Raw genomic sequence first — 15,048 nt, 5'->3', positions numbered from 1 at the left:
GGGGTAGCCAGGCTCCAGGTTCGCTTCTCGGAAGAGCCAGTAGTGGTCACCTGCAGGAGGGGTAGGAGGCTGTGTGATGATGGGTCTGGAGCTGAGTGCCGTGTGCAGGAAGGGGATACAGCATGCTATTCTGGGTCCACAATCTATTGGCATCTACTACCCGCCCCCCTATGTACACAAAATCACACTCACACCCATGTGCACATGGCAGGCATTGATATCTGCACTCTCCCAACCACACATGATGCAATTCAACTGCATATTACACGCTCAGCTCCCGAGACATACTTGTTCCCACGAACACAAGTCACTTCCTCACACCTGTACACACCCCACACACCACGCGTGGGGGGCCTGCCTGGCCTCTGGGTCTGGGGGCTATGAACCTGAAGTCTCCCAGCAGCCCTCGCAACACGTGGCCTGGGCTTCCTGCTTCTAGTGTGGACCCAGCCTGTCCTGGCTCAGTCCAGTGGGAGACGTAGCCAATCCATTTTAGGGTAGGGGGGTGCCCTTGAGGCCTTTGTCTTTGCAGGCTGACCAGAGATTCTGCCCCAGAGTGTGCTGGGGGACTTGCTTTTATGAGATGAAGACAGAGGGAGACAAGGCTGAAGCACATCCCTGTGCTACAGAGGATGAGCTGGCATCACTCCACTCAGGGTCACTTCTGGCCTCCTGCTCCCCATCTTCCTCCCTCCCCCCACTCCTTGCCCAGCTCACCTTTGAAAAAGACAAAACGGCCATCCTGGCGCTCATAGGCAGCACTGATGTCCCCAGGCAGACCACGCCAGAAGTGCCCAATGGGCATGGGATAGTTGTCCAGGACGCGGTTGTGCCGGACACGCCAGAACCAGCGGCCCTGGGGAGGGTGTGGGCATGAGTGGGCAGCGTCTGCTCACTGCCTTGGTCGAGAGAGGCCCTGTCCTCAATCCACCCCTTCCCAGGTCCAGGAGCATCCACAGGGAGATCACTGACATACTGGGTGGGGGGAGTGGCTTGGAAAGCCAGGGCCACCCCTGGGAGGGCGCCCTGGGCTGGGGAGCTGGCACTGAACTTGCTGGGCCTGGTTTCTTCCTGGGGTCTGATGGCTCCCCAGGGCCCGCTCAGTGAGGGTGGGCAGGGGGAGCCCAAGCAGCCAGGCAGGCAAGGCTCTGGGGGAGGCCATTCCTGTGCCAGACCTTGAAAACGAACATCTCCCCGCGAAGCATGGCCACTGTGTCAAAGTTCCCATCGCAGATATTGGGGCCATACTGGTCGGGCCGTTCTGTGGCTCGGGGCTGGGCTGGAGGACCTGGCTTTGGGGGTCGTTCTGGCTTCCCGCCTGGGGGTGGTGGCTGGGGTGGCCGGGGGGGCCGGTGGTCTGGCCGTCCTGGTCGCCGGGGTGTCACAGTGGGGAGAGGCCGGGTGGGCTGTGGTTGACCATCTGGGGAGCCTACAGAGAGATGTGGGGAGCAAGAAGTAAGGGGGCATCCCTGATGCCACCAGAATACCCGGTTCTTCTCAGAACTCTGCACCCCCAGGTCCCCTAGCCTAAAGAGGCCTGGGCCCCACTGCAGGTCTACCACAGTGAAAGGTCCTGTCTGTCCAAGGCAGACCCAACCCCAACAACTGCCATCATCCTCAGGGGGACCTGGATCCTCTCTACACTGGGCTTGGGGGACTCCAGGTGGTCAGGGCCTGTCCTCTGTGCCCACACCAAGTTGCTGGGGAAGCAGTGAGGGGCATCTGTCAGGCGCCCAGCAAGGCAAGTGCTGCCAGCCCTAAGGAAGGGCTCCATGTGGGCACAGACCACAGGCTCTGACCCATTGAACAGGTCCCAGGAGACCTTACCACTAGAGGCTTTCTCAGTTGGGGCCTGAATGGGGATGGCAGCTGCTCAAACCACTTGGAAGTGACAAACCAGCAATGTTCAGGAGAGACCCATGACAGGCTCAGTCTAGGCAAGATGGTGGGAGAGGATGGTTTCTGGGGTCCCCAGGCACTCCTGGTTTGGGAAGAATAGTGCTGAGGCCAAGGGGGAAAGGAGTCATGATGAGCCCTGGAGCCATGTGTCCCCTCAAAGGTTCCAGGTTGGAGTCCCAGTAAGAAATGGGCCCTGAAGCCCACCAGCCCTGAATTTGATTTCCAATTCCAACTATTTACTCATCAGGTGATGTGGGCAAGTCACTAATGCTCACTGGGGGACACTTTCCTTATCTACAAAATGGGGATAATAGTAAAACCTGTGCCTTGCTGCCTGGGGCCTGAAAGCAGCCATGCAGGGCTCACTGGCCCAGCCCACTCACCATAGAGCTGCTGGATGCCCCGGAGGTCGTCCTCAGGAAGCTGGAAGTTGTCAGTGTCCATCCACTGGTAGAATGGTGCCATGATGGCACTGGGGTTGCTGGAGTGCTCCAGTCCCAGTGCATGGCCCAGCTCATGCACTGCCACCAGGAAGAGGCTATTCCCTTGGGGGGTGGGCAGCACAGTTAGTTCTCGCCTATCTCAGCTCTAGCCACCCTACCCCCTCCAGGCTAAGGCTGCCAGAGAGACTGCCTTTGCTTCACTCCTGGAAGAAGCTGAGCTGCTCAGACTTCTGACCTCCAACTTCCCCATCTGAGAAATGGGTACAATAGTCCCTTCCCACCTCCCTTGGAGATGGTGAGACAACACACTGACATCAGGTGATCTTGAACTACACATGGGAATTCACCCCTCCCAAACCAATAGCTGTAGAACTCTCTCAGAAGGACCTGTACTCCACTTTGCCTGCCTGGCCCCCACCCAGGCCAGCTGTCCTCACCATGCAGGTCGGTGCTGGAGAAGGTCCAGGGCTCATCTGCGTCAAAATGGGTGTCTCCGCCCAAGCCGGGGCCAGGGAAATAGGCGTGAGCCAAAAAGCCTCCCATGCCATCAAATGGTGAGCTGTCCCCGTGGAAGCCAGAGGCAAAGAGTACCATGATGTCGGCTTCCTTCTGCCGCCGCAGCCGGATGTCCTCATAGGGCACCTCCTGGAAGACCAGGGGTGTGGCCTGCTCCCATACGCGGAAGGCCCTGCGCACCGCCTCCATCGAGTGGTACCAGCCCAGCTTCTCTGTGTAGTTCTGAATGCTGCGGGCAGGCAGGGAGATGGATGAGTGGATGCAGGACCAGTGGCTGCTGTTCACTGTTAGCATGTTCCCAAGGAGCACGTGACTGCATGGGCATCTCCATCCATGTCAACTAGCAGTTTACTTGGATGTGAATTAATAATCTGAATTTGTCAAATCTAAGTATTCATTAAGATACCACTGAATAAGGTTGCATTGTACCAAATAAACTTATTTTAAGTAAGAAACACATTAAATAGGTTGGGCGTTGTGGCTCATGCCTGTATTCCCAGCACTTTATGGGGCTGAGGTGGGAGAATCACTTGAGCCCCAGAGTTAGAGCCTGTAGTGAGCTATGAATCTCATCAGTATACTCCAGCCTGGGCAACAGAGCAAGATCCTGCCTCTAACAACAAATGACAAAAGAAAGACATTAAGTAAATAAAAGTACAGGTGCCGTGTGGCTGGGGGAAAGACCTAGGGAACGGGATATAAATGGCTAAGGTTTGGGAAATAGGCCATGCAATTCTGAATGTTAAACTCCAAAGTCAGGCAGACTTGAGTTCAAGGCCTAAGCTCTGATGTCATCTATGTGATTTTGGGCAAGTAACTTTGTCTCTCTGATTTTCAGTTTTTTCATCTGTTAAATAAAAAATGGGGAGAGTAATTCCCTCACAGGCTTCGAGTGAGCATTAAATAACTCATGAAGAACACATAACAGAGGCTGCGCATGAGAGTGTGGTGAGCCTGCTGTTATCCACATGCACAGATGAAGCTTCTGTGTGTTGGACGGATTTCCATTTAGTGTGAAGGGAGAATATTGGCTGGACCATGAAATCACTCTGGAGGCCTGAGGTCAAGGAACCCTGAGAGCTGCTCTTCCTAGGGAGATGGAGTTCCAGGTAGGGCCATGGCTGGATTGGAACAGGAAGGGGAGCCCTAGGGGACCACCATATGGCTCAAGGCACACTTGGCTCAGGGGTTTTCTTGTTCAAGGACTTGGTAGAAAGGATGAGGGCCCCTGAATTAGGATTTTTATAGGCAACTTGCTGCTTGCTTGAATGATGAATTCTATGCTCCCCTCCCCTCCCCTGCATTTATACTGGTTCAGGGACCCCCTGGGCTTGTGAGGCCAGCCCTAGACTGCTGGTGTGTGGGAAGCGGGAAGGACAGAGTGGAAGTGGCTCAAGGGTCCTGACCTTCTCTGGATGAAGAGTGTGAGGCTCATCTCATGAGCATGGGAGCATGACGCACTGTCTAGGCCGGGCACCCTGGGGTGGGCTGCTGGGAAAGGAAGCCTGAGGCTAAGCCCCCAGAGAGAGGGAGGACGCCTTCCTAGGCAGCTGGGCCCCTACCTGAAGGTCAGATGGTGGTTGCTCCACTTCCTCCCAGTGAGGGCATAACGCTTCCGGCGCCGCAGATTGGCTTTCACGCGTACCCCGAACTGGTCTGGCACTCCACAGCGGGGCCGTTTCATCCACCTGGAACACAGGGTGAGGGGTGAGTGTGGAGCCTCCTCCAAGATGCCTGCCTGCTTTGGCTCCACCTCTTCCAGGCCCCTCCAGCCTCCCAGCTGCTCCTTCTGGTAAAACAGGCAAAATGATCCTGTACCAGAAGCCTGAGTGCCCAGCAGTGGCTCAATAAAGGTGAGCCCCTTCTTACCAGTGCTACCCAAGACTAGGAGAGTTGCTCTTGTGGCCTCCCATCCTTGCTATGTTACACTCTGTGCATCCTCCTGAAGGACACGGATTTAGGTTATGTCACCCTGATTAGATCAGGGCAAGGCGTAGGTAGGACATCCCTTCCAGGGCCTCTGTGCTGTACCTCTCATTCCCATGCCTGTGGCAGACATCACTAATCAATCACTATACTCCCTGTTGCTGAGCCCAGATCTGCCTCAGGAACTTTCTCTATGAAGGGATTTAGGCAGCCACTCCAATCAATCAGAATTGGCACAGATGACCTAACCTCTTGCCCGCTCTTATAATGGGCCACTCTTTTCTGGAAACTCTACATCTCAAACCCCGAGAACAGGCCAGAAGGAAGGCCAGGTGCCCATAGGGTCTGGTGCACTCACGCCTTGGTCTCTTCATCAAGCACACCGGTGACAGGGATCCCGTAGAAGCGCTGCATCTCTGCGAGGGCCGAGGCCAGGATCTGGGCAGAGCGCATGGTGGACATGTGGCGGCTGGGCTGGGGCAGGTAGCCATAGAGCCGCAGCCAGTTCTGCAAAGAAGCCACAACCCTGTCAGCAGGTGCTGGCACTGCTACCTACAAATAAGCGCAGCCTGTACCATCCACCTCTGCCACCATCACCCCATCTCAGCTGTCATCACCTCCTGCCAGGGTAAGCGTGTAAGCCTTGGAACCCACCTCCCTGCTTCTCCACCCTCTTACACAAGAGCCAGAACAAAAGGCCAAGTCAGGTCTGCTCAATTCTCTGCTGAGACCCCTCTCAAAGATGTCCCACTGCACCAAGAAAATCCATTTGTATAGGAGCTGCAAGGCCCTCACTACCTGACCCCACCTTAGCTCTCTGACCTCATTCCTACTCCACACCTGCCAACACACTCCTGCCTCAGGGCCTTTGCACTTGCTCTTCCTGCGGGCTAGAGTGCTCCCTAGCTAGATGGTGGCATGGTTTACCATCTCTGCTTCAACATTACCATTTGTGATGTTCCCTGATGTAATGTAAGAAAGGCCGCACTAGCTATACCCTGCAACCCTCCCTGCATTTCTCACCCTCTGACACACTATATATTTCACTCAGGTGTGTGTTTGTCTTCCCCTAGTAGGAGAGAAGCAGTGTCCACAGGGCTATTCCACAGGAGCCGTCCTGATTATTGTACTGGCCCCGCCAGGGTGGGCCCCTCTACTCCAAGTGGACTGCCAGTGACCCTAAAGGGTTCAAAACCTTCCGAGGCCTCATCAAGTAGGAAAACCACCCCATTGGCACTGGTCCCCACTCCCCCAACCCTAAACCTTCTGGAAAGAGAGCAGACAAATTCAGGTGGCCAAGCCAGGCCCAAAAGGGTAGGACAGAGGCCTGAATCCCTGTCCCTCCTCTGCTGCAATGCTCTGTCCTCTCTGGGCTCCAGTTTCCTTATCTGCAAGACGGGAAGGTGAAGTTTGAGGGCAAAGCATCTTGTATACCATGGGTATGCTCAGCCCTGTCTGGAGCTCACTTAGCATGTCTCATCCATCCACCCATCCACACACCCATCCAAACGTCCCTGAGCACCCTCTCTGTGCCAGCTGGGGGTTGGGAGAACTGGGGTGGGTGTTCTGATCTCCAGGCACTTGCAATCTCCCTGGGAGACCCAGTATACCCTGAGAGCAAGAAATTCACACCTCCAAGGTCACAGTCCAAGCCAGAGGGCAGAGACAAGCTGAATTTTGGCAAGAAAGGAGGCTCCACTTGCCTACCTCATGCCCTCAAGGCCCAAGAGCATGTGACCACCATAGGAGGTGGTGAGCAGAGGCAGGGGCTGCTCGGGGCTTGGTTACATGCAAGCATCCTTGCCCATCCTGGGCTGCTGCACACTAACGACCCATGAGGCAGAACAGCAGCTGGAAAAAGTGGCTGCTGCAGCCTCATGTTGGCTGGCTGGGGCCACGCCCGTGTATCTGCCTGTCGCCACTGTCACATCCAACTCCTCAGGCACTAGCTCCTTCAGTGCCATCGCCAGCCCAGGGCTCCTTCCCTCAGTTTCACCAGATACTGGTGATGTCGTGGGTACCCTGCCTGCTCTTCCCAAGTGCAGGAAGCCTTCCCTGAGGCTCCGGTGCTGGGTGGCAGCAGACCTACCACCCTTAACAGACACAGTTTTCCTGGAGATGCCTGGAGAGATCCAGAGGCGAGGCCATGAACCTCAGCTGGCTCTAACAGCAAAAAGAATTGCTGGAGGTAAGGGGAGTGGTGAGGGCTGGCTGCTGACAGATGAGGGCACCTCTACCTCACCTATTTGCATAAGGTAAAAATATCTCAGGAAGCGCAATCACAGGCCACTGAGGGGCTGATTAGCAGTATCTGCAAAGTGACAGGAGGGGAGGGCAGGAGAGGCTCGGTCTGGGGCCCTGGGGAGCAAAGGGAGGGAGGTGGCCTGTCTGCAGAGAAAAGCAGCAGAGCTCCAGAGACTGCAGGGGCACAGGGCAGAAGGCCCCTTCCACTCCGGGGCCAGCTCAGAGACTGTGGGAAGGGCCTACAGGCTCTAAGGACCCTCTGGCACACAGACGAACACCCTTTGAGTCCCACAGAAGCAAAGAGCTTCCATCTCACTATCAGTCAAGCCTCAAGCCCTCAGCCTCCTGGTGACAAGTGCCTCACAGCCACTGCCAGGGTAGAGAGTGAGGCTGAGGACATGGCACCCCTTGGGCAGTAGGTAGGATCAAGTAAACAGAAAGATGGCCTTGTCACAGACCAGCCAAGCCTCTAAATGACAAGGAGAAGCGACTGGGCCTCCTGACTCAGGCAAACACATGCTCAGGGTGGCTGAACGCCAAGTGCCAATAAATCTGTCTGGGCAGAAGCAACACCACTGGTAGGGCTGTGGACTCTTTCCCTTCCCCAGCATCCAAAAGGAGGATGGCAACACAGTGTTGCCTCCAGGTACAGAGGAGCAGCTCGCTCCGGTGCTCTGCTGCCATAGGGCAAAAGGGGGAATGAGTCCCAAGGTCACAACTTCCCAGTCCCAAAGCAGGGGGAGGGGCTGTGTTCAAGCCCCTGCTGCATCTATTGGTGACTGTATAAACTGGCCCTTAAGGTACTTCTCCTTGTCACCTAGAGTCTCACAGATGAGGAGAGCCAAGTGGGCAAAGCTTCCCTAAGGCTCAGGGAAATCAGTAAGTGGCAGAAGATTGAAAACAAGGCCTGGGTTTCCTCTTCCATGAAGGTCACTGTCCAAGGAGGGAGAAAGAGGGCTCTGGGGCCATGAAGACCCTTCTATCTGCAGCCTAGTATGGGGGGCTGCGGCAGAAGACCCCAGCCACTGTAGCTTTTAGCCATCTCTTTCTTGAGGTGCAGACCACATAAACTCAGCACCCGAGAATGTGGCATGGGCAAGGCTGTCTATTCACACCATTCCATTTAATGCTCACAACCACTTCTGAAAGGAAAATACAGGCCCACTCCCATTATACAGACAGCAAGGTTCAGAGTGTGTGAGTGGCCCACGCGGGGCTGCACAGCTGCTCTGGACCAGAGCTGGGGCCTGTAAACAGTGCTATTGGACCAAGCTGTTTCTGAAGAACCATAGCTTCTCTTGGCCTGAGGCTGGGGACACTGGGCTCTACAGCCCTTCTCAGGAGCAGTGCCCAGCACAGCACTGGGGGAGGGCACCTAATCCTCCCTACACCCAACATGTCTGGGCACTGGGCCACAGCAGCCCTCCCCAGGGACTGGCGAGGGGGTTAATCTGAGAAGGAGTCACCGGATCAATATTGTGCAGTGAGCAGCCGTGGGGGAGGGGGAAGGGTGAAGGCCTAATGCTGCCACTGCAACCACAGTACCTCCCAGGCTCAGATCTCTGGAGTCAACCAGCAGCCCCCTCCCACTGGGTCCTTATCAGACCTTAGGTGATAAGGACAATTTCTACAGGGCTCTGCTTTGCCTCTGTCACCCAGGTTGTCTCTTAGCAGACCTGGGCAAGGTTGCCCAGCCAGGCACAAAAGAAATCTTGTCAGGGCTACCCATGATGGCTCTGGCCCCCACACCTTTCATGGCCTTGTGAGGTCCTCACCACGCTTGTCTCCCCTACCCGACAGCCCCAGTATTGAGGGCTTTTGGAAGCAGGCCAAGGCTTTGTCTGGCTATGCACACCCAGCTATGCCAGGTACAGAGCTGGTGCTGAGTGGGATGATCTGGGGAGCCTTCCAAGAGGCAGGGCGTGAACTCCTGGCCACAGGCCCACCCTGTCCAGGGGATCTGAGCAAGAGCCCTCTCACCAGCTGGAAGACCCCAATGCCATCAAGCCCAGCTACCTCCCTAAAGCCCCCGAGGACTAGAGCTGAGCCAGGACTCATCCCTGCAAAGATGGGGTGCTCACAGTCACCCAAGGTAGCCCATCCGGTTTCAGGGCAGCAGTGACTATAAGAAAGCTTTTCCTCAGGCTACGTGCAAATCAGCCTCATAGGGGGATCTCTGCCTCTTGTCCTGACTATTTGTCCATATAACAGGCCTCCGAGGAACTGAAGATGGCTAAGACAACTTTTTTGAGCCTCAGTTTCCTTCTCCTGCAAAACAGAGCTAAGATTATCAATAAATAGCATGATGGCCCCATGGTCAGTGAAGAAAAGGGAGACTAAGCCAGGTCATCCAGTTCTTGACCGGCTGTTTACTACCTGTAGAGGCAGTATGGTCCATATTGCTGCTTGCTTTTGGGGGGCTTAAGTCTGCTTCCTATTTACGGGTCTTAAAGAAAGTTATAGGTTGGGGCCTGGACTCTGGGTGGTGAGGGAAGTCCAGCCAGCAAAGCAGGAAGGAGGCAGACATCCTGAGGTCAGGCCACTTCTTTACCAGGCATTCTCCCAACCCGCCCCCACACTCCTTAACCTGGAGGAAAAAACAAAGGAGTCCTTTGGCCAGTGGGCGGGCCAAAAGAGGCCTCTATCAGCCAGGAGTTTTGGGCTTGGCTGAGGGCCAGTCTTGGGGCCTCACCTGGACAACCCCCTGCAGGGTCAGAGCCCACATGGTTGGATAGGTGGGGCAAAAGCTGGGTGGGCCTGGGAGGACTCTCAGTCCACAACTCAGAGCAGTTCTGGCCCCACCTCTGAAACCTTCCTCCCACTTGGCTTAGGCCCGCAGACTCCTGCCTGGCAGAATTTCTATTAGATGGCACCCTGGGCTGTGGCCTTCAGACTTTAAATCCTGTGTGGGGGTTAGGAACTTGAGCTCCAAGCCAGAATGATCTAGGTTCAAATCCTAGTTCTGCCACTCCCTGGCTGTGGCATGTGGGGTAAATTCTCTCAACTCACAGTTTTACTGTCCTTTTCTGTACAATGGGGTAACAACACCTATATGTAAGAGTTAATATGAGCAGGTAAGTGTGAAAATGCTTACAAAATACACCTAGGCTGTACTCAGGATAGAACCAAATACACTGACGGTGCTCAAAACTAACACCTGAGCCTCTGGGCCCCACATGCTGGACACTGAGCAGTGTTCAGGGTTTTGCACATGAATGTGGTGAAATCTCCCCAGTAATTCCATCAAGTGGATACTACTATTCCCATTTTATAGGGATACTGTGGCTCAGACAGGTTCAATGACTTGCCTAATAGCAAATGCCCTTTGCTTTTTACTGTCATTGTGTTTTGCCACTATTTAGCAAGCATTTCCTACGTAACAGATGCCATGCTTATAAGACAAGGAGCTGGGCTCTCATCCCTACAGGGTGGCAGTCACTCCTGGTAGAAGGACAAGGCAGTGTCAGGGCTAAGGGGCAGCCCTGCCCCAGAGTGCTGACCTAGATCCTGGCTTCCATGATCTACCCTCTGATGGTAGTAGGATGTGGGGCATCTCTGAGAGCTGGCTCATGGCTGGTACCCAGGTTTTCATCCATCCATCCTGCTACTGGAGGCTGAGTCGGGTCTCCCCAAGCATTTCCTTCCATTCCCACGAGGGCAACAGGATCTGGGAAGAGGCATCCCTCTTTGTCTGTCTGATCCAAGCTCATTCACACGTTTCTGCTGTTCTTGCCTGAGTCTGCAAACTCTATACCTTCTCCAGAGGGCCCAGCTCCATGGCCACTGGTCTCCAGGCAGCTCTAGAACCAATGTTCTTCTGGAGAGCAGCCCCTCTGAAACAGGACCCTATTCAGGGGTTCATGTCTGGCCTGAGGGAGTGTTCAGCCACCTTCAGGGTCCCAGGTCCTCATATTTATCTGTGAGTTTCTCCCAGGACCCTCTTTGTAATGGAGAAGGATTCAAGCAGAGTCCCCAACCCCTCTCTACTTTTGTTGACTCAGAGAACACATCTCTGTACCCAAAGCAGAGCTGCCCAGAGGTTCTGCTCCTACCTGAGTGTCCAACTGGGGGAGTCACATAAGTCTTGGGAAAATATGGAGGATGACAACTTTGATCTGACCTGGGGAGCAGTGTTGCCCATAGTGACCATCACAGCTGCCCTCAGGTATAAGTCAAACTCCCAGCTGGGCAGAGGTGATGATGGCAGGGAACATCTGGATCAAGCAGAAAAGGAGCACAGAAGGGTAGCCAGAAGGCAGTGCTGGGCAGGGAGGGGCTTTTCCATGCCTGCAGCATTGCCATTCTGAGCTGGCATCAGAGACATGGGTAGTAGGTCCTGGGCTTTTGGAAAATGTCTTCTTTGGGGGTGATGGGGAGGGGAAGTAAAGACGCGTTTCCATGTTGTTTGTTTCTTCTCCAGGTTCAGGAATGTCTTTTACAAGTCTCCACCCTCCTCAGGGTGGGGCAAAGTAGATATTTGTGTCCAGGGGTCACAATGGGTAGGTTAAGACAATTTACTGCTCAGACAAGGAGCATACAGTAGGCTGTTCTTTGCAAGGAGGTGGCAGACTGGGTCCCCAGGGCTGCCCAGATAGATACAGACACATGACAAAGGGCTGGGTAAGAAGGGCACAGCCCAATTGAATCCTGGTTTCCTGGTTGTGCCAATCAGACCAATTCTCTCTAGGTCTTGAAACAGATTGGAGTGGTTTGTTAGTAGCAAGAGCATGGAGTAAAAAGCACAGAAGGAAGGTGGAGGACAGCTTTTCTAGGATACCAGGGACATTAACCCTTTTTCCTGGAGGGCGGGCACAGAGGGTCTCTGCCATTTTTGCTCTATTATTCATGAATGAGTATTAATAAGAGGGGAGCAGTGGGGGCCCTAGGGGCCAGCACGAAAGTGCTGAAAGAGACTGAAGCACAGGAAGCCTAGAATTGTGGTTCACTAGTCTGACCTAAAGGTCAAAAGAAGGATTTGAGCTGACCCCTCCTGCCTTGACTCGTCCTGTTCAGTCACCAGGTAGGGTAAAGGAAGATACTCCTGGGTTTACTTAGGGAAGGTGGTGTGTTAGTAGCACCATCCATACCTGTGAACTCTGGCAGCCTGAGTCACCACCATAGGTTGGGTGGAGGGCCTGAATTGCCCCTGGGGAGGATGGGCTACGGGCCAGGTTCATAAAGATAAGAGTTCCTCTGGTAAAACAAGAGGCACTGAGTTTTGCCAGGTGCTGTGGCCAGAAAGACCAGGCCAGAGACCTGAAGGGGGGCCTGGACACTTAGCTCTATAGGCTGGGAGCTACCAGAGCAGCACATCAGAGGGAGGAGGGACAGGGCAGAATTAGCTCAGTAGCCGCTTCCCCAAGGCTGTGGCCTGACTGGTTGCAGGTATCCTCCCTGATTCTTTAGCCTGGTGAAACTCCTGTGATTTCCCCCCTGGGAAGAAGAAGGGAGGGCAGAAGGGCTGGTCTTGGCTCAGCTGCCAAGCTGCTCAGAGATCTCAGCCATGACCTGACCAGAAGCTTGGTCTGGGGCAAGGATGAGAGCCCTTCTCAAGGGAGGCAGGTTCTGGATACGGTGTATAGGCCAGGTCAAACAGTCCCTGAGGTCACAGCTCCCTGGCTGATGGGACTCCAGGAGTAGCCTATATCCCAAAACCAACTCCAGGAGATGGTACAGTCCACCTATCTCTAGCCTTCTATCCACCATGGCTTCTGACATTTGAGGCTCCCTAAACCCAGAGTCTCTTTCAGCCAGTCTAGGCTCAACCCAAGTTTTCCCCCAGGAGTGGGGCTATAGGCCAGTCACAGAATCCCTAGCCAATGCCCCACATGCTTAGGGTCATGGTCTGTGGCTGGAGACACTAAGCTGTGGATGCTCCCTCAGTAGGTGGTGGGGGCTGGTAGAACTTCAGAAGTAAAGAGTGAATGAAACCCCTTAAATTACAGTTTTCAGCATCTTGGCACCTGGCCATCCCAACTCACAATGCACGGCCAGGCCACCAAATCCCAGCTTGGTCCAGAATTGCTCTTGTGTGGCAATGCCATTCTTAAGTAGATTGCAACTCCTCAAGGCTGGGTCTGTGACTTGAAATTCTTTGGTACTGTACTCCAGGTTGGTAGGTGAGCCCAAATAGTACTTTTTTCTCAGTACCTGGGTCACAAGCTAAAGGAGGGGCAATCCCCACCAGCAGAAGTCCCCTACAACTCCTGTGGGTTGCATGAATGGGGGGAGGGGGCAGACAGACTGAGGTGGGCTGGGCTCCGACTCAGCCTCCTGCTAGGCCAGGCTAGGGAGAGAAGGCAGAGCAGGTGTAACTTGAGCCTGAGAGGAATTCCCTGCCCTTCCTCCAAGCTTTTATTAAAGTAGGGCGCGGAAGGGCAGGCTTCCATCGGAAAAATCTCCCAGGCAGCCGCGGGAGGTGAGAAAGTCGCGGCGGACTGGGAGGGAGCATCGGCCGCTGCAAATAGAAACGGCGCTCAGGTCTGCAGTCCGGGGCGGCCCAAGGGCACCAAGGTTCTAGCCTACTCTACTCAGCCCAGCGCAGAGGCGGCTCCAAGGTGGTTCTCTCTCCCCACTCCCTTTCCAGTCTTCTCCTATCTGGGGCAGGGAGCAGAGTCTTAGAAGTGGAGAAAGAACAGATCCCACTTTGCCCTGGACCTGGCACCTTCATTGTCCTCCTGCAGGAGGACGATGCTAAGCAACCCTAAAGAGCCGGACTCAGCTCAGCGGCTGGAGGCCGCTCCTGGTCACCAGCGGGACCAATCCAAAGAGGGACCCTGGTGGGGACGTCAGACGGCCTCTCAGCGAAACCTAGCAGAGTCCACCTTTCTCCGACTCCGGGCTCCTTGTAAAAAGCCCTGGGGATGACAGGGTCTCTCTCCCTCGAGCCCCACCAGGGCGTGGTGAGGCATCCGCTTAAGAGCGCAAGAAAGTCGCCAAAGCGCCCCCGCAACCTTAGTCCGCTGCCTCAGCGGTTCGCACCCCTTCCCCCCCATCTCGGCCCGCGTGAGCGACTCCGTGTCACCAGAACCAAAGGCTGTACCTAGCAGGGAGCGCCGCCCAGCTCCTGCTTCGCCCCAGGTCGCCCCAGAGCAACCCCCTCCCCACTCGCAAAGAGCGCCACGGCGCGCCAGCCGGGCTCTCGAGGAATAAGCTGCCCGGAAGGGAAGAAAGGAGGGGAGGCAAAGCTGGGGGTGGCGACAGCGGCTCCCGGGACACAGGCTGAGGGGGTCAGTGCCCAGGGCAGGGCTGTAGAGGTAGAGAACGGGTCCGAGCCCTGTGCCCTCCAGGATTTGGAAAGAGGTGCGCCGCAGAACTGGAAGGAGCACCCTACTAGGTCGCCCTCTTTCCACCCCCCCCAACCCGTACAGGGGGCTCATCCCGGTTCCCTCCATCTCCACGCCCCAGGCTGCGAGAGTGGCTCCCCTTCCCCCAACCCACCATCCCGCAGCAAGGGGACAGGGCGGGGGTCCTTACCTCCGCATGGACTTCTGCATCTTCGGCCGCTACGCCCCAGCCGAGACAGCCCAGAAGCACCAGCAGAAGCGGCAGCAGTCGCTGCTGCGCCGCAGCCTCCCGGCCGCCAAGGAGTCTACCCGTCCAGCCCGGCCGTCCGGGCGCGCTCAGGTCGCTGCCCATGCTCTCCGCGCACAGCCCGGCTGGAAGCGCTGCACGCCGGGCTCGCTCGCTCGCTCGCTCGCGGGCGCGGGGTTCTCGCACGCGCCTCGGAAACTTGCGACGCTCCCTGGCTCCTGGCCCGGCAGGCGCGCCGCGGACCGCTGGCTCCGGGTCTCCGCCGGAGAGGCTTAGATTCCCCTCGGCAAATTCCCAAGCAAGAGGAGAAGCGAGCAGGGGAGGTCCACGAGCGCGGATCCTGCCGGCGGGAGAGGGGGCCAGTTGGAACTACCCACCGCGGGGTCCAGCAGGCTCGGCTCCCTGCGCTCGGGGCCCGGCCCCCGAGAGCAAGAGCAACTCCTGAGCCTTTGTCTGGCTCAGCGCTCCGGCCGCCCGGTCCCGCGGC

The 15,048-nt window shown here is 55.9% G+C and overlaps 1 protein-coding gene across 1 annotated transcript in view; it reads right to left on the bottom strand.

The window, feature by feature from the left end:
* MMP15 (matrix metallopeptidase 15) overlaps positions 1–15,045 on the bottom strand; it is a 17,336-nt gene extending 2,291 nt beyond the window's left edge. The window contains exons 1-8 of the mRNA XM_023514766.1: positions 14,505–15,045; positions 5,143–5,291; positions 4,421–4,546; positions 2,780–3,087; positions 2,283–2,444; positions 1,176–1,429; positions 718–856; positions 1–50 (exon numbers count right to left, since the gene is read on the bottom strand). Coding sequence (XP_023370534.1) covers positions 1–50; positions 718–856; positions 1,176–1,429; positions 2,283–2,444; positions 2,780–3,087; positions 4,421–4,546; positions 5,143–5,291; positions 14,505–14,666 — 1,350 coding nt within the window. The 5' untranslated portion in view covers positions 14,667–15,045. The remainder of the gene's footprint in view (positions 51–717; positions 857–1,175; positions 1,430–2,282; positions 2,445–2,779; positions 3,088–4,420; positions 4,547–5,142; positions 5,292–14,504) is intronic.
* Between the last annotated feature and the right edge of the window lie 3 nt (positions 15,046–15,048).

The sequence above is a fragment of the Otolemur garnettii genome, unplaced genomic scaffold (genome assembly GCF_000181295.1).
Source record: "Otolemur garnettii isolate 467f Iridium unplaced genomic scaffold, OtoGar3 scaffold00058, whole genome shotgun sequence".
Classification (NCBI taxonomy): Eukaryota; Metazoa; Chordata; class Mammalia; order Primates; family Galagidae; genus Otolemur; species Otolemur garnettii.
This window is presented reverse-complemented; position numbering and strand designations above follow the sequence as displayed.